Source organism: Mya arenaria, chromosome 8, assembly GCF_026914265.1.
Source record: "Mya arenaria isolate MELC-2E11 chromosome 8, ASM2691426v1".
In the NCBI taxonomy this organism is placed as follows: domain Eukaryota; kingdom Metazoa; phylum Mollusca; class Bivalvia; order Myida; family Myidae; genus Mya; species Mya arenaria.
The window spans coordinates 52,150,673-52,174,918 of record NC_069129.1 but is presented as its reverse complement, the minus strand read 5'-3'; the positions used below and the strand labels follow the sequence as shown (position 1 = coordinate 52,174,918).

Sequence of the window (24,246 nt, the reverse complement as noted above, 5' to 3'; positions counted from 1 at the left end):
ACCTGATACGGAAGGACTGCCGTTACATCATTTCCGTTTACGAGGATTGTTACCTCCCCTGGAAAATAAAAGCAAACCTGTAATTGTTTGTATCAGTTATGTAATATGTTTATAAAAAAGGCAACCACTGATAGCCTTAGTATAATAAGCTGTCATATATAGGTGTGGTGCACTAACATGCTAGTATAATATACAGTACAAAGTGCATATTTATTAAAAAAAATATTTTTCAATGTTTTTTCACATTTTCGATATTATCATTTTTAGTTTAGAATTATGAGATTTTTTTATTTAAAAAAAAAATGAATGAGTTTGAAAATCCGGTGCCAGTGGTGTGGTGGTGGAGAATTATGATTCCATAAGAAGAAAGCTCGCAGTATACATGTTTATATTATTACCAGTTAAAGTATACCATACAGATTATAACAACATTTTATAAAAATAAATTTAAATTACTTGCAGATTATCTGTTTTTAGCATTTACAATTTTTATTAGGAGACTGGCACTAAAATTAACATCGGCATGAATGCTTAGAACCGGAATACACATGATAGTTAATTGCTATGAATGTGGTGATCTACGTTCCTCAAAATGAAATGAACAGTCTATAAACATGTAGAACAGAGAGATTGAAGCTGCACTATTACCCCTAAATAAGATTAAACACATTTAACACATGTGTTTTAATATACCAAAAAAGGATGAACAAATGTCTAAAACAATGATGCTTATGAAATTAGAATTTAAAAGAAAGGTGCAGAAAACACGGTTCGTATTGCTACCTTATGAGACGCTAGTTAATCGCAGTAAGTATTTTAGCATTCACCAATCATTTAATATTTTTTTGCGTTTTCAGCTATTAAATACACAGTTACAATCTTTTTAAAAGTAATACATAAATGCATCACTTTGTTAGTAGTTAAAGGTTTATCACTCAAAATTTATGTTTGTTTAACATGTGTATATATTGATTTTGAATAAGTGTCACTTTAAAAAAAAAAAGAAAGAAAAAAATGAACGTACCTTTCACGTCCGATATCAATCGTAACAACTCGGCCATCCCCGGCAAGCTTCGAGATAGACCTCGTTATACAATCGTCAATCGAAACAACTCGGCCATCCCCGGCAAGCTTCGAGATAGACCTCGTAAATAGTAGTAAGGATACGATGCGGCTGCCCGCGATTAACACCGTTTTCAATCCGCGTAAAGAAGGCCCATTGTAACAACAAGGAAATGGATTGTGTTAAATTAAATGTGATTGTTTAAGAGAAAATATTTATTGTAACCTCAAAGAATGTTCGTTTTATGAATATTTAGATGTTTCCTTATAGTTGAAGCACTCTATTTCTTCTAGAAAAATCTTGAGCACACAGAAAATGTACTTGACAGTCATTGAAATGATCATACGGTTTATGGCATGCATGAATCATTACATCGGATTAAATGCATGCATGGACTAAATGTCAACATTTTCTCAACAGTTATAGGAATACCCTATGAAATGTAAGTTTTAAGTCATACTTTGCCGTGTTATTTTTCACACCATGCCTTGCCATTAAAACAACATTACTATTCTGTTAAATCGTTGATTGCCTTGAGCAGAGTTTTGTGGGTTGTTGTAGGATGGGTGTGAGCTTGGCACCCAGTCAGCTTTACCAGCTGAAATCTATGCATGCCTTTACTTCAGCATTGTTGGGTTTGGGCTGCAGATTTTTTTGTGTAAACAGTTCTGTAGGGTTGGGGTGGGGCGGTGACTATCCACGCAGTAAGCTCAATTGTTAGAGTACCATTCCAACGTTCATGTGGATATGCACCAGACAATAGTAACCACGCCCCCCCCCAGGTCTGGGGAATAGTGGGGACTTTGACTTTCAGTACAGCCAACCCCGGCTAAAATCCCCACCCTGCGCGGACGATCCAATGGCAAAATCCCTGCCAAATGCCCCCACACCCCAGGGACTCTAGGTAAGGTCCATTTCCCTCTATATTTTAAGCGAAGATAAAACCACCGCATTCACCCAGCACTGCAGGGCCACCTGATAGGTAAAAACATGGCCCATTTCCCCGGGTTTACCCCAGTATTCCCCCGGACCTGGGTGGGGGTGGGGGTTACAGTTGACTGGTGCACTAAGTTGACAGAACTTGTCTTAAAATTGTATTTGTTCAAGGCAGATCATGCTTCACTTCACCTCCTAGGCTGTGGATAAAACCCACTCATTAAAGTTTCCTTACACATTATATTTGTCTTAATCTATAATTATTAGTCTCAATATCTTTGAGTAAATTGTCATTTTTTATTAAAAACAACAACACCAAAATAGTAACTGATAAGATACTCAACTGAATTATTTGTTGGTAAATAAAAGCCTTAAACAAATATTTAGCCAGGTTACTAAGCTTTTCAGCAATGTGTACCATACTTTTTTCAATAATACTTAATCTATTTTGAATAATTAGCCTTAAGATCACTGACTCTTTTATGTCCAACTCCATAAAATGCAAACAAGAATAATTACAGTTTGGATCAACATGTCTCTTAACATTATTTTTAATATTAGTCAAGTAATATCAGAGCCATCTGTATGCAATCCAATGTAAAATTAATGATAAATTAGGTTTTGCTCCCATTTTTACTTTCATTTCTGTGCCAAGCCCTTTTAAGTGCATTGGGTCTTTTGGGAGACTTTACAATATTTCTGGCGTTTAATCCCCATATATGGCTTTAAGTTGCCATACAAATTTAAGTCTTCATTACAAAAAATACTGTATGTCTCCACTTTAACCATAAACACACAATGAGAGGACTATTTAAAGCATTACCATGTGTCAGAATTATAGATCTTTCTTTGCATTTTATTTGTCTAAATGTATTACCGGCCTCTTTAGCAACATCCTTGTGCCTCTTTGAGTACTTGGCTTGACAGTTTGGTTTTTAATACATTGTTTTGAATGTTTTATTTGTACACAACAATGATGATGATGATGGTGACACTATGCTATGCCAAAACCTCAACACACTTTCTTTAAACAAAAAAGGACAGTCATTCAGAATAACTTTTTTTACATCATTTGAGAAAATAAACTCATACAATCAACAAAATAAACATGCATCTGTAAAATCACAAGTCATGTTATGTGTTCGTTAAATTTAACTTAATACTTACAAAATCACTCTTAAGTCTGTTGCCTAAGTAGAAACAAGTATGGATATCCTTTTCCTGAGGTGAAGAGAAAGTATCTTGGAGGTTATGAACTCACAACCTTGAATTTGAGGCTTATCCACTAGACCACTTTCAAAATTTAAAGAGCCCAGTTTACAATATGGCATTTGCAAGGATGTGCCCTATTAACGGATTTTCTGAAGTCTTAAAAATTGAACTGAACAAAATAGTTCTCCTTTATTTGGTTTGCCGATGCCATCTGTTTCTGTTTTTGTAGTTATCTTCCCTCCATAATATAGGAAAACCACTTTAAGCGTAGATAAATCCTTTACCATATTACCCTTTTAAAATTTATGTTCGGATTTATTTAATAATCACGGACCAACAGATGACTTTTATCTTCAACTTCACATCGGTATGTAAGTCATCAAATATTTGAGATGACAAGATGTTCCACTGAACGCTTTGTTTCCATCTTGCACTCATTTTTCCATGGTAGGCGTTGCAGTTGTGTTAGATGATTTCCATGCATTGCAGGTCAATCCTCATACAATGGCATTTTTGATTACATTCGGATTCCAGTGCCTGAAATAGAAAACAGAAAATACAACAATAATAGGAATTATATTTTCAGATCAATTATTTTAAAAGCCTGTACAACAACAGAAAAGTATTCACAAAACATTAAGTGCAACACCAATTTAAAGCTGCATCCTCACAGTTTTACTGTTCTGACACCTTTTTTATTTTTATCTTTAAACGAGCCAATTGGCAATTACTGTGCAAATGTATGGAAACCAGTGATATTAGACTGCTGACATAATATCAGATCACAGTCTTTCATATACAAGTTTGAAAATTTGGTAAAAATTCCTCCAACTAGTCATATAAGGTCACACATAATAAAACAGATTTCATTTGTTTGGAAAATATTTTTTGCTATTGCTTTAAGCCATATAATTAATTATATGTGTAAATTTAATTTAACTACTCCTTTTGGCTTTTGAAGAATGACCAAGAAGAACTGTCAATCTGTGAGAGAGCAGCTTTTAGCTCTGGACTACTAGTAAATTAAAAAATATGAAATTAAATTGTTATCATGTTTAAATTCATCTACAATGTTGATATTTTAATACTGTCAATCCTTGTTGGTTAATTGTACAAACATGCAGGTACTTTTGGGCTTAAACCAATAGGATACTTGACTGTTAAATTATTGTCCGAATTTCGAAAATAGCACAACCATTACCTCATCTGCCTTTTTCATTAGAAGAAGCCGGGAATCAGAGTCAGCTGCACCCCTGGTACCATACTCTTCTCTGAAAATGACAATAAGATTAAAATTTAAATGTCTGCATTTCATTGGCACAGTAAAAATGTCAGCATTTTTCAATGTTTCTGCATCACCACCACTGGTGGATATCATAGCATTTAGTCTTGAAAGAAATGTGTGCTGGTTTATGCGTTCAAACTCATTTTGTTAAACCAATAGAATGAAGATGTAATTTATTTAGAGAACTATATTAGTGAACAGGGCCGAGGCCGAGGCATTTAATTGTGCCATTACATTAAGTTGTTCGATACCAACACTCACGGACATATAAACCATACATCCTTGGTTAAATTTTAATTATAAAAAAATAAAGTTAATGATATGAAATGTATGAGATAAATAAATTGTTATTAAAAAAGTCAAATAGAGTATTTGTTTTCTTAATTTTTGCCACTGATCACTCGAGCTTCAAAATTGTTATTTACTATACAGTCAAGAGTTTTTGCCCTCAAAACTTATCATTTTGATAAAGGTTACCCAGGGTCAGTGTACATTAACACCTCTGTGATAATGATCTAAAGCAAGCCATAGAGTTATAAATATTGACTGCCCAGCTAGTATCAAATTTCTAACACATGTTTCTGAGAACCGAGCTGTACATCGTATTTTCACTTGTTTTTGTCGTTCAGAACATTTCCGAACCGATTTAGTATACTTTAAATATAGAAGAATTAATTGTATTGTATTTCTTTATAATAAGACTCTTAGAATACAACATTGAACACTTCATGGAATGATCATTTCAAGGCCAGAGCATGAAAAATATCCCAATTTTTCAATATTCATTTTTTCTTTTTAAATGTATTTATTTTTTTTACTTTCTTTGAGACTCATGTGCTTTCAACATGGATTGCTAAAATTTTAAATACATTAAATTATCATGAAAAGCCCGCACACCCCTATTTCAGCTGATACTTTGGTTGTTAACACATTCTTGGTTTATATTTTTTTAAGAATGAAAAAAACAATCGTAAATACGTGCAGTTTAAATGTTTTCTGACAAGATAACATCTTTTATTTCTCTTGAATTACTGCAACATCATATCGGTGTAATAAATATTGATATTAATATCTGACGTGAATAAAATGAGCTTCATCATTATGTCTCATGTTCTTTTCAACACAAGCTGATGGCATTTTATTAACAAGTCAATGTTATCAATTACCATATAAACGCGTTCAAAAACATACCACAGGTGCAAATTTGCATACGTGGCATAAAAACGAAACATATCGTAACGAATAGATGATATAAATGGTTCATGATAAAATACTACGCAATTCAAAATGAAGGTCAAAATCATCATTTGAATGTGAAAATGCAAATATGATCAATATCGACAGCGCTGTTTTGATAAATCTTCGTTTTATTTAAAGTTATAACATAAATACAATCACAAAGCAGCTAAGAAATATATTTTATCTCTTTTCCCATATTAAAAATCAACCATGCATCCAGTGCAAAACAAGCTACATATGTTATTATTCTAGCACCAAACAGCCCAATAAACATCTTTCCCAAGGTCTTTCACAGTATTTAGAAAGCAAAAACGTATTTCTATAAGTCCACTGAATTCCTCAAACCCCATTAGGACGCAATTTCAAATTGTGTCTTGTAGACAAAATAGGTCTCCAGCAGCCCTCTGCATCCTTGTGGTTACAGACATGCCGACTCATGACCAAACAAGCCCCGGACGGGCTCTTAAAAGTCAAGCCAGGGCTTATTTATCCTTATTTAGGCTACCATCAACCCATCACAGTCACCACAGACAGATGTTCTCAAGTCCACTGCGTGTCCAATAATCATTTTGTGCCAAACAAACAATAAAGGGGCTCTATGAGGCTCTATATATGAAGTGCCCAATTGACAATAATTTTTACTAGTACTTGATACTAAACGTTGTGAAAAGATATAGCATTGCTGATTGGCCCAAATCCCACATGACAACGGTAATTTTAAAAACGGTATACCGGCGAAAATACATCGAGCGTCGGAAAATTCGAGCCAAGCGGGAAAACGTACGCTCAGTGTAAAGAGATCGGTCCTTAACATTCAATTCGAGCCAACGAGGAATTCGAGCCAAGCGAGTTCGAGCCAAGGGGTTCAACTGTATTTATACGCAAAAGTTCGTCACAATTAGTTTATACAAGTCAACTTTAAATCAACGCTCTTCATATGAGAACATTCACCTTGTGTTATTTTTTAAATGGTTGGCTGTTGTTATGAATAAGAAAGGCAACATTATTGCAGACTTCATAGGTACGATCTGGATCAGTCAACTATAAACTTCTGGTAACGGTTTTTTAACAAAAGAAAGCAAATGGGTAAATAAATATTTACATGGAAATAATATGCGTTATTGTTGATGCAAATACAATGCATGGACATCAAAGTGATTTACAAAAGTATTGCTTAAAGGCCTGGTTTAAACCTTCCAAAAAAAATGTACACAATGTCTGTGTATTGATCTTATCTAAATGCCTAATTTTCTTATCAGATATCTGATCTGAATATCATGTTGTGCAGTTTTGAATGTTTTATTATAGAAATGGACCCTAAATGACCCTGAGCCAATACACAACTAAACAGGAAATTAGCCCCTACTGTGCCATCATTACAATTTGCATGAGATTCACAGCAGGGGATTGTTATGCCAAACATTCCTTGAACTATGCCTTTAAAAGTAACACTGGTAACTGCGTTTCATTAACCATCCGAGGGAATTCTTTACTTTCAATCTTTGAACGGTAAGATGCGTTACCTTTTTTATAAAAAGGTACACTTACTTTAAATGTTTCCCATATGTCAAGTTTACAATAAACCATTGGTCGCAATTTAAAAAAACGCATACAAAGTGTGTCGGTTGGTTATGTATACACTATAACCTCTAAATCAAAGAATTGAAACGAGACCTACCACTACGTCAACACTATGAGCTTGCTGGTTTACTTGACACACATTTTTCTTTGGACTAAAAACTAGTTAAGATGGCGGTAAAACCCCAATAAATCAAGTCAATTCAGTGCTCTGTAAATCTAAATTATGTTGCAATGAAATTAATCTAGTGCCAAACATACCACAGTAAGGCTCTTCTACATCCAACTCCAAATAATCACAAATGCAGATACATTTAAGTCCATCATGTGTCAAGCAAACACCTAAGCAGCATAACAATCGGTATTCTTAACCACATAAGGCTTCTACACGAACCCTTATAGGGTCTGACGATTCCTATTGTGGATACAGTCAAGCATTTTCATAGATAAACACACTTCAGAGGGTCTAAACGTAAGCCAGTCCATTTCTCCATTATTTTCACTTTGCCTACAATAAAGCACATTCAGAGCCAAACAAACGCATGGCCTTGAAGTTAGGGGCACGGATCTTGAGCGCGACACAACTTCGTGCTATGGTGTTCAGTTCTGCAAAAAATAGGACATGAATGAGAAACATATATATAGAATCGAGAAATACGGGACGGAGGGACCTACTGTCGTACGGACAGACGTGATAACGCGAGCAATTCCTAAATAATTCCCACCTGACTGTGAAGCGGGAATATAATGAATACACTGTTTTCTGTGATCATATTATGATAACGTCAACAAATCAGGTGCATTGGTTTGTAAAAAAGTGCAAAAAAATGCAGCAAAGTTATGCATATTCCACCCTTAATCAAACACAAAAACCGAAAACAAAACATTGTGAGTTCATGATCATCTTTTAACTTTTAATTTTCCAATTTGTGTAGGCGAATGAGGTGTTAAAATGCTCTAGAAGGGTTTGTGTATATATTTTTTGTATGCAAGCATGTTCCTCTTTTTAAAGCACTTATTTAGGTTTTGAGTTGAAAATCATACTCGAAAGTACTTTATTTCAATGAAAATCAGTCTCAAAAAACATACCTGAAATAATGTTTGATTTACAAAAAAAGTTCATGCACAAGTATGTAATATTTTGCGTATATTAACAGTAAAACACATTTATACACTCGGATATGAATGGGATGACTCCCATTAACTGAAAAACTACTTGAAGGTCTGGTGTTGAGCTAATTGTAACTGTATTGCATAATAATTCTATAGATAAGATACTACAGGGGAGGACATTCATATGTACAATCCATAATTAATCCAGTGCTGGTTTCTCCCTTTTACCTGCACTTTTCTAGAAGTGAAACAAAATAAATATACCAAATAACATTGGTAAGCTGGGTCATTTTCCTCTGTACATGTATGTTTTTGTGTGTAAGTTAAAACAATGTCTAGCCTTGCGCGTGTAAGTCATATACTTCTGAATAGTCTAATGATTCTTATTTCCATATTGTGCTGTTATGGATAATTGGTTTAAATATGTACATTTGTAAATTTGTTATACTCTCCATCTTAAGCTGTAATCTGAACTGAAATAGTATTTTCTATACTACAATTGTGTTCACATTCACTTAAAATTGTAGTTGATAGGCATAATAGAATAACACACTAGTATAAAAGTTCAGTTAAATTTGAATATAACCTTTTGCTATGATGCCCGTTTTATTCTACAGCTCATGGAACACATCGAATTAGTATGATGGGTGGGGTGGGTTGTGAGTGGGTTTTGAGGGGTTAGTGAGTGAGTGGATGGGCCGGTGTGTCGGAAATTTGGATGAGTGGACGGGCAGGCGTGAGAGTGAGCGAGCGAGTGCCATGTTATCAGTCATATGTTGTTGGTTTTTATCTTATTATCACATACAGGGAATTATCGTTCAAACCGTTCAGCACTATCAGTGCTTTGATTATACATACAATTCATTCATGGCAAACTCAATGCGAACATATATAACATAATACTGAAATTGGTCAGTACAAGAAACATCTGGGAATACACAAAGTAAATAGCCCAGCAGGGTGACATGCTTAATTGACTGGTTCAATTTCATAGACTGATAAGCCTTTTTTCTCAAAATGAGGAGTTCGTGAGGCAATTTCCCTGGACTGTATATTAGAATATGTCAAATGAAAGAAGACTTGACCCCACCCACTAAGAATTAATGACATTTCCAATTAGTTTCTCATTAGGGCTTTTAAAAAACTATTTTTATATTTTATTAAAATACAATAAGTATAAAAATAACACTTACACACAAATAAGTGGTAAAAGGTCGCTCCTCATTCTGTCTTTGGGCTAACATATATCTTGGTTGTTTGAACATCTTCTTGGTCGTCAATGATGGACTATTTTCTTACGACCCGTATTATATCCGAGGCCATATCTTGATACTAGCCGAGGAGTTCCGATTGGCCCGATATATCTGCTAAAACATTTAGCCATAAACATTAATAATAAAAATGTTTTTGTGATTTCATCCTTAGTTCTATATGTTCTGACCTGAATTAATGTACAAAAATAAGGCATGGACATAAATTTCATTCAAACGCATGCACCGTAGCCGATGGTGATTTTGGTGGGGTACATGGGCTTCCGCGTGACGGTGAATTGATTAAACTTTCCTCGGAGTTCAAACTTCCTATTAATATGAAAAGAAGTCAGGATAATGACATGTTATTTTTAAGATAACATTCCAATAATACCCTAAACACACTTCACAGCTATATATACACGGCTGTTGTATCAGATTTCTAATTTCAGATGGAAACAGTTCTGATCAAATGGATGCAGCTTATAATACATGCATTTATTTATTCATATTATATTTATATATCGTATAAACTGGTTTACTAAAAATAATGTTTGCATCAATATATACGTTAAATATGTTAATTAATACGTCGAACAATTAAAAAGCTCATATCTTGCATGATTAAACACATGAAAAATGCCTTAATTTCTCGAAACATCTTATAACATGGTTAAGATATAAACTCTCCATTTTGGTTCGGTTTGTGTATTTTTAACACTCTTAGGAGTTTTTGGACTTTCAAAGGAACTTTTCTTCATGATAATCACCACAAACTCATGTTTATTTAGTAAAAGTAAGATTTAAGCGACCCTCTAATGGTTTTGTATAGTGCAGTTGTTGTTTTTTGTATGACGAGATAAAGTGTGGCAAATCATTAGAAGTGTTAAAAGTAAGTTACCAAAATCAGGACCCCTTCAGCAAATGTTAATATTTGCTCAAATAATGACTTTGAACACCACAATTTTCATTAGCGTTAATAACGGCTATGAGCGATTCGTTGCTGCATGATAGGTTAATTGGCATTATCACGTGATGTTATCAATGTATTGCTAAAATGTTAATATATCCATGATGTTTGTATACGTTCTGGTGGCCTAGTGGATAAGGCATCTGTTATATTTTCTTTTGTCTTGACTTTACCGGCGTGGGTCCGCACCCCACTAAAGGCAAAATACATTTTTGTACTCTAATGGTATTTTTCTATGCAATTTCGATAATATATGATAATAAAATAATGTTTTCAGATGCATAACCGATAAAACTAATTTTGGTCGGGAAAACTATTTTTTGGTCTAAAAACATAAGTGAAGCTTTATGAAACAAAGTACTGTAGCTTGTTACGCCTCAGAACTTCAGAAAATTAGGGCCTGGAACTGTCATGTGTACACATATTACAGCTTCGGGTTACTTCGGCTATTAAAAAATGCCTTTTTGGACATATTAGAACATTTAACTCCAATATAACCAAACAATCAAATGTACTCGGTTTCCTACATTTTTTAAGAAAATTAATTGCAGAATATATACTTATAGAAATACACAATGGTTATTTACACTTCAAGTTAAGAACATTTCATTATATTATTTTTCTTTACGCAGTCGTGTTGTTTATTTGCTATTCATAGTTTATATAACTGGTTTAAATGCATTTTCACATAAATTGGCTCGTTACTAGACAAAAAATAAAAACAAACTGTCAAAACGTTCGATCTGTGAGAGTGCAGCTTAAAGATCACCGATAACAATGACATTTACGACTTGATTATATCTTGATTATATCTTTAAAGAAATCAAATTCAAATAATGACGAGTTTCTGATTTACCTTTTCATTTGAATCCTCCAGAGAAGTATAGCAATGAATAAATTATAGGTCATTGTCTGTACCAGTAAACTATTGATTTAACTTAATGCAAACACACCCCGATTCATTCGCGTCAACTACATAATATATTACAATACCACCGCTCGAGTGCTTAGCTTTCGTATTAAACTTTGGTCTGGGACAAGAGAAGTATTCAAAATTTTCTAAATTGATACTAATATGGCTGAGATGCCATGTTTCGCATAACAATTATAGATTAAAGCAATTTATAAATTTCTTAACTATTTGAAGAAGGGCAGTCCCGGGGGTCCGCCGCTGGTTCGTCCTGGCGCGGGCGTCTCTGATTGAACTGCTGGCTTCCGCCTTGGCGTTGCGGCATTTCCGGCGTGGGTATTGGAATGATTATTAATATAAAGTCTGTCGTGGGTTAGGGATTAACGCTTCGTTCATGTCGAGCCTGCAGCATATATGGGAAAGGTTTCCGGCTGATCACTTACACGTTTGTCAATGCTATTTGCCGATATATAAACCATCAACTACTTCCTAAAAATGCATTTATGGAAAATTCTTATTACTGATAACAAGATTGCTACCATGTATTTAATAGCTGAATACGAAATAAATATTAAACGATTGATGAATGCTAAAAGATTTACTGCGATCTACTATCGTCTCATAGGGTTGAAATAGCGTGTTTTCTGCACCTTTATTTCAATTTGAACTCTATATCCTTCATAAAAAAACAATAATTTTGACATGTATTTATCTTTTTGGTATATTTAAACAATTATTTTCATTTTTGTAAAGCTTAATTGGGAGTAAGAGTACACCTCTAACGGCCAGCTTATCCGGTTAAAAGTTAAATAACACAACTATGGAGCATTTGAACCAGCTTCGTAGCTTCCGACTTCGTGAGTCCGATATATATATGCGCAAGTTTTCACTTGCACCATGGAAAGCCAAATCTGTTTCGTAAAATGACAGCATTTTGTTAATACAGTTTTCTGTATCATAGGAACTTTCCTCATTAAAGAAAATTAGATTGTCACGCATTGATCTAGCTTTGATATCCACTTATTCATTGGTCAAGGAAAATAAATCAGCTTTGATTTATCAGATTCCTTCGAGATAGATTCAATTTTTGTGATGACACTGGCTTTGAAAGATCAAAATACTTCGTTTGAAGATCATTGCACTCATCACTGTCAAATTGGCATTGGCGAATCCGTTCTATATCAATCATTTACTAATCAACAATTGAGAATTTTGTTTCAATATCGCTCATCCGCGCCTCAACAAAAGAAACATTTTTTCACTATTTTACCAACGTCAATTTCAATTTTGTCGATTTCTATTCTAAGTTTAAAGAGCCTAATTTCGATGGCACTTAATTTGTTCATCACATAAGTAACTTAAATTGAGACTCACAACAGTTGGCTGTCGGCGTGGTTGAACTTTCAGCCGAATATGGGACGGAGACAGGCGAAGCCGTTGCCGATAGCGGTAATTGCACGTACTGGAATGCCGACCGACGGCGGGGTTTGCTGGGACATATACTCGAGATGAAGGGTCATGTACTGCCCACCATAGGGAGATGATACTGGACAGATTCCCGGCGGTGGTGTAGCCGTTGCGGACACCTCTGACACTACAGTTCGAGAAGGCGGTAGTGTCTTGTCCGTCATTATTAGACAGTTGTCGGGCTGATCGGCTGTTGTTCACAGTGACGGCTCTTCATTAGAACGCGTTTTACTTTTACTCTTGGTCATAATGCACCAGTCAATTGTAACCACGGCCCCACCAGGTCCGGGGGTATACCGGGGATAGCCGGGGAAATGGGCCGTGTTTTTACCTTTCAGGTGGCCCCGCAGTGCCGGTTGAATGCAGTGGTTTTGTCTTCGGGGCCATTTGGCGGGGATTTTACCATCAGTTTGCCCCGCAGGGCGGGGATTTTACCCGGGGTTGGCTTGACCGAAAGTCAAAGTCCCCACAATCCCCGGACCTGGGGGCCGTGGTTACAATTGACCGGTGCATAATTGGGACTGTTGATAATAGTGACCAAAAGATCAGCAATCATGACAACACAGCTGTTTTGCAACGAAGACCCAACATAAAGCCAACACCGGCTCACTGTGCTCACAAGGGATTTATACATTACATATAAATAACATGTACGTTTAAATATAAATATGCCGGAGTTCCTCTATTAGTCCATTTTGTCTTATTTTTACTAACCCAGAACAAAACACGTATCAGTTATCACTACATAATTCTAACATGCATATACCATACATACATGCGGTACACAATACTGTATATCATAAAGAACTTTCAAACTTATCAGTTCAAGTTTTAAGTTGATAAACATCTACATGTTCTTCCGGAATTTTTTACTATTGATATAATCAAATCAAGAAGCAATGATATTTGCTTGCAGCTAACAACAAACACAAAATCGAAAATCTTAATTAATACTTTTTGTTGATCAAAACATTCGTAAACCAATTTTCAGACAGTAACTGGAAAAAAAATCATAGTCGCGTTCCACCTTAATCCAAATTACAACAATAATATCGTTTATAAAATTATTTTATAAATTAAAATCCGTCCGTTCAGTCACTCAAAAGTTCCGAAGCTGAATGACTAATTAGCGCCTAAAACAACTCATACAGAACTTACATCACGCCACCTACTGGACATAACATTACAATAATATAGTTTATAACATTATTTTAAATCCGTACAGTCAGTCAAACGCCCCGAAACTGAATGACTATTTAGCGCCCTCAACAACTCATACAGAACTTACAACACGCGACCTACTGGACATAACATCAAATCAAGGAAAATAATGTTCTTCAAGTTCATAATTTCAAACGTAGAAAGTTATATTGCTTGTCTTGAACAGGGTATCAAGGAAGATTGTATTAACCTCTTAAATTTGTTTATAAAAAAAATCACGGAACACTAAATACCAGGTCTATGATTATATTTAACGGGTTCCATTGCGCATGCAGTTACATCTGTTTACAACTATATTGGTATACTTACACATACATACATTCGATATAAGGTTATACAATAGTATACTAATAACTAAATAACCAGGCTGTGTGTGTTACTATCAAAGGGAAGAAATGATGTAGACATGTTTAAAAGGAAAATACTTCTATGATTATCTAGCAGGTTTATGTGTTTAAATGCCGGGTGGTTTTCAAAATGATTCATTACAATAGCTTAAAATTTGCCTAATTGACGAAGAGTTTGTTCATTGTTTTAATTCAGTTAAGGGTACAGATCGCCGTCAATTACGGTATATCTTGGGCAGTAACCTAATAATGAGTTCATGCCGACGGCTATTTAATAAAATACTCTATTATTACTGTATTTAAATTTCTTTTGGTGGACTAGCTGACCATAAATTCAACTTTCAGGTTGAGTTGGTATTTAAACACAAACCTGTCAAATATTCAGTGAAGACGGATACTTATCACCCGTACCCTTTGTTGCAGGACTCCGTGCGTTGACCGCGACCTGTTCAGTCAAACGAATCGATAACAGAAACATCGCTGCAGATAAATTGTCAGTATACTTGTAACCAGTTAGAAAACATCGGAATAAAATCTTGGTTTTGCAAAAAAGCTTATTTTCAAAATGGATACAAGGATTTGTTTGCTGCTGTTGTTCACGATTTCTCAATGCATCGCTCTGGGTATGTATATATTGATATAACATTCATGTACTTAGATCTCGGATTGGTGTAAATATAAGTTCACTTGTATTTATAAGTAATGGTCGGATGCTATAATTAATAATAACTTAAATGACATAACGTTCATTTAATAGCTAATGAACACATTCTATATTGAATATTGCAATACAAACAATATGATAACAAAAAACGTTTTGTGTAGTCATGGATTAATTCTAGTTTGATGAAGGTGTTAACACATGTATGTTATTTGTTAAATTCAAACTAATTCTTGACAATCAAACTCATAATTACAACGATAAAATTTTGTTGGTAAGATTTACTAAATATCGATTTAATTTTACCAGAAAAGAAGAATTCACATTAAGGTAAACAATACTACTTTCTATAACACTATACACTACGAAATTTGCTTTCCGTTTAATGGTGACGTCACACTAGGTTTGATTACGTCATAGTTTGTAGCATGTTCATGACGTCATGTTTAATTACATGAAGTGATGAAGAAGGTTATAAGAATGGTGTTCATGAAATGAAGTGAAAATATCACTTTTTTTTTAACAACTAAAACGAAAACAACATTACCTTGATTTAGATAAATAGTAATTATTAAAACAAAATGTATAAAATAAACGTTTAAAGCTGCACTCTCACAGATTAAACGGTTTGGCAACTTTTTTTCTATTTTCTGTCCTGGAACGAGCCATTTTTCGCATCAATGGAAACCAGCTATAGAAGACCGCTGACAAAAAATAGATCGCCGATTTTTATATCTAAATTGAAGAAACTGTTGTTTTATGCATTTTTTTAAACTTTCAGTAACGGTTTAAGCCATAAAACATTATTTTTTGAGCGGAAATATAAAAATCTGCGATCTGATTTTAAGTTTGCAAATATTCTCGCAAAAATTTGCTCTCTCCAAAACAAAACATAAATAAGTTGTAAAAACGCTATATCTGTGAGAGTGCAGCTATAATTTGCTGGAAAATTACTATTATGCACAATTTATAATTGAGAAGTAAACAACGTATGACTAATTACAAACATGCGGTGAGATATTGTTTTATTACACACGTGTTGTTTAGAAAATAGTTGATGGTTATAATAAAACGTATCATGTTATCAAACGTTGTGTAATAGGTTGGCATTAAGTAAATTCATAATCATTAGGAATGGGCGGATCGAGCGTAGCAAACAAGCCCTTCTTTATCATTAAGATATTGATTAAGATCATCTTATTGACTAATAATACATCCTCATTTGTTAACACTTTGTCAACACAAAATCTGACGCAGTGAGTGTGTATCGGATGAGTGTTGTTGGCGGACCATTAAACACGCGCGAATTTTGAAATTCTTAACGGCACTATGTACGTGAAGTTAGCGGCCTAGCGGCCTAGCGGCCTAGCGGCCTAGCGGCCTAGCGGCGTGAAGTTAGCAGCCTGGCGGCCTAGCGGCCTAGCGGCCTAAAATGGTTTCCTATTTCAAACCATGTATACATGCATTTTCTTCTAAAACAATGACATATTAACTGTTTTTATGCACAAATTAAAACTTTGAAACTATTAGCGATAATCAACATTTTTTTTTCAAAAAAGTCGGATTGAGCAGTCAGCTATTTCAAAGCATTAAACATGCCTGATCTTCAAAAACAATGATGTATTTACTGTTTTTATGCACAAATTGTCACTCTGAAGCTTTTTTTATTTATTTTTTTCCAAAAAAAGTCGATCGAGCACTTCAGCGGCCTAGCGGCCTAGCGGCCTAGCGGCGTGAAGTTAGCGGCCTGGCGGCCTAGCGGCCTAACATGGTTTCATATTTCAAAGCATGTATACATGCATTTTCTTCTAAAACAATGATATATTAACTGTTTGAATTCACAAATTAACACTTTGAAGCTATTAGCGATAATCAACATATTTTTTTCAAAAGCGTCGATTAAGCAGTCAGCTATTTTAAAGCATTAAACATGCCTGTTCTTCTAAAACAATGATATATTTACTGTTTTTATTCACAAATTATCACTCTGAAGCGTTTTTCATTTTATTTCAAAAAAGTCGATCGAGCACTTCAGCGGCCTAGCGCAACAACTAAACATAATGGACATAATGGACACCTTTTCATTGAACTCGCATAGAAATCATTACGGCATATACCACGTGGTGTATACACAATAAGTGTATACACAATAAGTTATATATAAACAGTTTTTATATTTAAAATAGGTAAATATTATTTTGGCATTCATAGAAAATAAAGATGTTCTGCACGCACGTCTACACTCACATATGTATACGGTGTTCAGAGAATGAAAATGCCCATGTATGCACGTCTACAATCGCATATGTACACGGTGTTCAGAGAATGAAAATGCCCATGTATGCACGTCTGAAGTGGCATATGTGTACACGGAGTGCAGAGAAAGTAAAGTCCATGTACGCACGTCTACAGTGGCATATGTACACGGTGTGCAGAGAATGAAAATGCCCATGTACGCACGTCTACAGTGGCATATGTACACGGTGTGCAGAGAATGTGAATGTCCATGTACTCATGTCTACAGAGGCATATGTACACGGTGTTCAGAGAATGAAAATGTACATGTACGCACGTCTAAAGGCGCATCTGTACACATTCTGCAGTGAATGTAAATGCCCATGTACGCAGGTCTACAGTGGCATATGTACACGGTGTTCAGGGAATGTAAATGCCCATGTACGCACGTCTACAGTCGCATATGTACACGGTGTGCAGAGAATGAAAATGCCCATGTATGCACGTCAACAGTGGCATATGTGTTCACGGTGTGCAGAGAGAGTAAATGTCCATGTACGCACGTCTACAGTGGCATATGTACACGGTGTGCTGAGAGAGTTAATGTCCATGTACGCACGTCTACAGTGGCATATGTACACGGTGTGCAGAGAAAGTAAATGTCCATATACGCACGTCTACAGTGGCATATGTACACGGTGTGCAGATAAAACTAAATGCCCATGTACGCACGGCAACAGTGAAATATGTACACGGTGTGCAGAGAACATAAATGTCCACGTATGCAGTTCTACAGTGGCATATGTACATGGTTTGCAGAGAATGTAAATGTTCATGTACGCACATCTACAGTCGAATATGTACACAATGTTCATATAATGTAAATGCCCATGTACGCACGTCTACAGTGGCATATGTACACGGTTAGCAGGGAATGTAAATGTCCATGTGCGCACGGCCACAGTGGCATATGTACACGGTGTGCAGAGAATGTGAATTTTTATTTACGCATTTCTACAGTCGCACATGTACACGGTGTGTAGAGAAGGTAAATGTCCATGTAGGCACGTCTACAGTGGCATATGTACACGGTGTGGAGAGAATGCAAATGTCCATGTTCGCACGGCTACAGTGGCATATGTACACGGCGTGCAGGGAATGTAAATGCCCATATACTCAGGTCTAAAGTGGCATATGTTCACGGTGTGCAGAGAATGTAAATGCCCATGTACGCACGTCTACAGTCGCATATGTACACAGTGTGCAGATAAAGTAAATTCCCATGTACGCACGTCTACAGTCGCATATGTACACGGTGTGCAGATAATGTAAATATCCATGTAGGCAGGTCTACAGTCACATATGTACACGGTGTGGAGAGAATGCAAATGCCCATGTCCGCACGTCTACAGAGGCATATGTACACGGTGTGCAGGGAATGCAGATGTCCATGTACGCACGTCTAAAGTGGCATATGTACACGGTGTGCAGAAAATGTAAATGTTCATGTACGCACGTCTACAGTGGCATATGTAGACGGTGTGCAGAGAATGTAAATTTTCATGTACGCAGGTCTACAGTGGCATATGTACACGGCGTGCAGAGAATATTAATGTCCATGATAGCACCTCTACAGTGGCATATGTACACGTCGTGCAGGGAATGTAAATGTCCATGTACGCACGTCTACAGTGGCATATGTACACAATGTGCAGAGAATGTAAATTTCTATGTACGCAGGTCTACAGTCGCATTTGTACACGGTGTGCAGAGAGAGAGTAAATATCATGTACGCACGGCTATAGTGGCATATGTACACGGTGTGCAGAGAAAACTGAATGCCCATGTACGCACGTCTACAGTGGCATATGTATACGGTGTGCAGAGAAAGTAAATGTCCATTTATGCACGTCTACAGCGTCATACGCACACGGTTTGCAGAATGTAAATGTTCATGTACGCATGTCTACAGTCGAACATGTACACGGTATGCAGAGAATATAAATGCCGATGTACCCACGTCTACAGTCGCATATGTACACGGTGTGCAGGGAATTTAAATGTCCATGAACGCACGTCTACAATCGCATATGTACACGGTGTGTAGAGAACGTAAGTGTCCATGTACGCACATCTTCAGTGGCATAATATGTACACGGTGTGCAGAGAATGTAAATGTTCGTGTACGCGCGGCTACAGTCGCATCTGTAAACGGTGTGTAAATATGTGCAGAGAATGTATAGAAAAGATCTTGTCCACGTTTGTTTCAGCATCCTGTCATATTACAGTGCAGTTCTTCAATAACTGCACGGATAGACTCAAAGAAACGGAATAATGTTTGGATATATCGATTGATGTTGACTGACTGAATGACTGACTGACCGACCGACTTACCGACAAACAGACCAACTGAAATCGAACGAACGACATGAATGAAAAACCGACCGACCGACCGATAGGAAGGGCGGGGAAGGATGGGATGGGATTGAATGGATGGTTTTAGGGATTAGAGTGGATTGGACGAGATGGGATGTGATTTTAGGGGATGTAAAGGTCTACCATGCACATGTGTCAAATTGTTAAAATGTTAGTATAGTTTTGAATAACATAACAGAATAATTATGCGACAGTTGCTTTATTACAAAATAATATTGGATGGGTTTGGAGATGTTATAATGGATGAAATGGGATGGGATAATAATCGATAAAATGTAGGCGCGAACCGTTTATGATGATTGTGTATTATAATAAAATTCCTGCATCACTTATTTTGACTTAATATTTAATGCTGCACTCTCAAAGATTGGCAGTTTTCATAAAAAAATGTTGTTGTTTTTTTGTATCAGAATCATCTGATTTAGGTATCAATCCCTTCAATTCAGTCAGATAAGGAAACTCACAATAGCACAAATCCAAATTGTATGAAAAACGGTCGAAAAGCTCTTTTAACGCGTAAGTAACGCGTTGAGCCATAAAACAGCTTATTTCGAAAGTAAATATGAAAAACTGCGCTCTGATCTTGTGTCAGCAGCCTTGTAGCTCAGGTTTCCAGACATTAACGCAAACATTGGGTCATTTTAAAACCAGAAATAAATTTGTCAAACGGTCAATTTGTGAAAGTGCAGCTTTAAGTGATTTAATTATGCATTGTATTTTTTTATTTGTTTGTCGTTTTCTTTAGAAATGGAGGAATAAAAGGTGATAAAATACGTATTGCATGCCCATTTAATTTGGAATGTTGGATATTTGGTACATTTGCCAAAGAAATCGGAAATCATTTTGACCATTTGAATATACCATTCTGAATATTTCAAACGCTTGAATTGCAAAATTAAGAGAGAAGGGGTGGGGGGGGGAGAGCAACCGGGTATTCGAAATGAATACAGCAGCGCTTATAATGTCTCGCAAGATATAGCTAACTTTTATAACGACGCAGTAGAGTGTTCGCCTGCAGAGCGAGAAGTCGTATGTACGATCCGAGCCATATAGCACATAGCAATTTAAGAAGTCTGTTTCATTATGCAATGATGAATTATAATTTTACTATTTCAGAATGTTCCAGCTGTATGCACATGGATTTAGAATACATCAACATGCCGGAATATATCGAAAGTTTGCTGAACGATAATACGTCGTCGTTGGATTCTTTAAGGAACGAGTCATGTGCTAGTAACACAGCCCCGACAGAGACATGCGCAGTTGCTGGTCCTGGTCTCATTGATGCCTGTGCTAGTTTCACATTTACCGTGACATGTATGGGTTTTACAGCCGCTAATCTGCCGGGTATGTTATTAGCACCAGTCAATTAAAACCACGCCCCCCCCCCCCCCCCCCTCCTGTCTGTGGTATAACGGGGACTGTGACTTTCGGTCTTTGACTTTTCCCCGCCAAATGCCCCGCATCCCAGGGTCTCTAGGTAAGGCCCATTCCCCGCACAGACAAAACCACCGCATTCACCGGCAATGCGAGGCCACCTGGAAGGTAAAAACAAATTCCGCGACTATCTCCAGTTTAATCCAAGGCCGGGGGAGGGGGGAACGTGGTAACAACTGACTTCTGCATTAGCCTGAATTCTTGAATTAACACCTTGGAAATAAATGTTTATTCTGGGGTCCGTTGTATGAAAGGATCATTCAAAAACTGTAAGACTTTCACCACATCAACTTCTTTCATTTATCTAACTGCGTGTTCATCTTTATTATTGGCTGAAGCTGATTTCAAGCAAATAAACAACAAAATCATGAACATAATCACTTACCATTTAGCGATATTTTGGATAAGTGGTAAGTGATTAACTAGTTACGTAAATAGTTAACTACATAACTAACTAGTTATTGAAGTGATTAGTTAGTTACGTAACTAGTTAACCATTAAATCTATAAATAGCATTGTTTTGCTCCATTGCATTGATACACAGTCACGCTTTAGTTATCGTCATACTTCCCGAGCCGATGCGGAAGAAGGATTATGGTACATTACGGGTATTCCAAATATTACACAATATCTATTTATAGATAAGTGATAACTGCTTAACATTAACCACTTAACATTATGCTGGTAAAATAACCACTTAACATTAAGCTGGTAAAATGATACAAGAATGGCAGTTGTAGGCACTAACATGCATTTATTTCCCGTTAAGATCTTTTATTGATTGAAAAATTAATTAGTTACGTACCTAGTTAACCACATAACTAACTAGTTAATTAACTAGTTAGTTAGTTATATGGTTATCCTCTTCCAGGCTTAAAATAGAAGAAGGCCGTTTTAGGAACATTCCCCGACATTAAAGGAGATGTGATGTTTGTTCATTGAATGTCATTGAAGATGAATATCATTTTGTACTGATATGTAATAGATATAAACACTTAAAGATCATTATATAACTAGTTATTATCGAACACGACCTTGTATGTTAAAATTTATTACTCTTCTTAACTCTAAGAAGAAGTCGTTGTTATACAAACTGGCTATATTTACTATTAAGGCAAATCAGATCAGAGACAATATAAATAATATTACAGCGTAACTCAAACTGGATGTTATTGCTCTCTTCTTGTTGTTTCTTTTTGTTTGTATTCATGTTAATTTATATATCCTGTTGTGCATGCTATGATGATTGTTTTGATGATCATAAGCTGTATATGCTTGTATCTAATTAAAAGTTCTGTTCTGTTCTGTTCTGTTTTCTGGTGGCAGAAGTATGCCACCATAAATTTTGAATACGAGTGTCACTTTAATTAATCAGTCAAATTTCAGATACTGGGATGAAGATAACGGTAGTGACGCGTGAGTGCATCCCTCAGCCGGCAGACACCGAGGACACGTGCCGGAAGATTGATTCACTCTTAGACGCAGAGAATCAAACAGAGTTCCTAAGTTCACTGGAGTCACTGACCGAAGCGTTTGATTCCGTCGAATATAATGGCGACTACTGCACCACATCCACCGGTATTTTCCCTACTAGCAACAGCGTCACAGCCATGACCCCCAAGATAACCACGGAACCAACAAGCGGTTCATCGACGACAGGGTTCATGTCATCAGTCGCAGTTTTGGTGATTGCCTTGTATCTTGTGTAAATTCAGTACAGAAACTAATTCATGTGTAAGGGATTTCGAGCAGTTTGCCAGCATCACATTGTATGATAAGACGTTGTTGGGAGAACTTTAATTGTATTTGTTCGTTTGATTGTTCGTTTTAATTATATTTGAACAATAATATTTGTTAAAATACAGAATAAAATAACCGAATATGTTTTGTGTTACATGTTTTTGCATTCTTGTTACGAAAATAAATTAAGACAAAGTTTTGTGCTTCCAATTTCTTCTGAAAAAGGACACATAAATGTTCTCCAAAGTGATCATACATAAAAGTTCGTTGAATATAAATCCAGATAATAGAACATAAAAACAAAAACAAAAGAACACAATTCCTGCTTTTGTGGTTCTGTACAGGTTGCCAGCAAAATAGTGTATTTATAGACTTTATGGGGCGAGCTTCGCTGCTTGACACAAATATTGAATGATTAAGAATTCATTACGAGGAAAATTGGTCGTGCGGTATAAAAATACGTTTTGACTTCCTATTTTATTTCTGATGTATGTACATGTTAAAATGTTTTGTGTACCTGTAAATTCTGTAAATCTAAAACTACAACAGTTTCTTTAGTTTGTATCTTTCACTGTTTTAGAACGATATTATCTATAGATAGGCATAAAACTTAATGAATACAGTCGAAACCCGTTAGCTTGATATCGGTTGGTTCGATTTCCTCGTTGGCTCGAACTTGATGTCAAGGACCGATTTTGTTTAACACTTACAGGCTTTCCCGCTTGGCTCGGTATTCGCGAAGCTCGAAGTATTTTGGCCGGTTCCTTGAATATCGCACCAACGGGTTTCGACTGTACTTGTATTGAATGCTGAAGGGATATTCTCTGGTTTCATGTAAACAGACATTGTAAATAATGTGTTAATAATAAACACAATAATACAGAACAGGTAAAAAAGCCAAACATACACATATATACCCTGTTTGTGGGCACAAGGTAAGGGCCCATATGACACTGAACGAGAGATGCAAGCATCAAATCATGACAAACAGACCACACACGCATTGAAATAGTTTTATCGATAAATGATGGGAATAAGGCATTTAACGATCAGCGCAACACGGGTTCAAGGGAAAACGAGTAATAAACATATACGTATATACCGCTGGTCATTTCAATAGCATAGTATCAGCAAATAACACCCCTT

At 36.0% G+C, this 24,246-nt stretch overlaps 1 protein-coding gene across 2 annotated transcripts; it reads left to right on the top strand.

Annotated features, from left to right (window-relative positions):
• Window positions 1–1,427: 1,427 nt before the first annotated feature.
• On the top strand, window positions 1,428–23,230 carry LOC128242086 (uncharacterized). 2 transcript variants are annotated; one of them, XM_052959125.1, is made up of 4 exons: window positions 1,428–1,505; window positions 15,015–15,214; window positions 21,040–21,270; window positions 22,747–23,230. In XM_052959125.1, exons 2-4 carry the CDS (start codon window positions 15,157–15,159, stop codon window positions 23,067–23,069), a joined length of 612 nt encoding a protein of 203 aa, XP_052815085.1. In that variant the 5' UTR covers window positions 1,428–1,505; window positions 15,015–15,156; the 3' UTR covers window positions 23,070–23,230. The 2 variants fall into 2 exon arrangements, with proteins under 2 accessions (XP_052815085.1, XP_052815087.1); XM_052959127.1 differs by lacking the exon at window positions 1,428–1,505 and adding an exon at window positions 14,654–14,688.
• The last annotated feature ends 1,016 nt before the right edge of the window (window positions 23,231–24,246 follow it).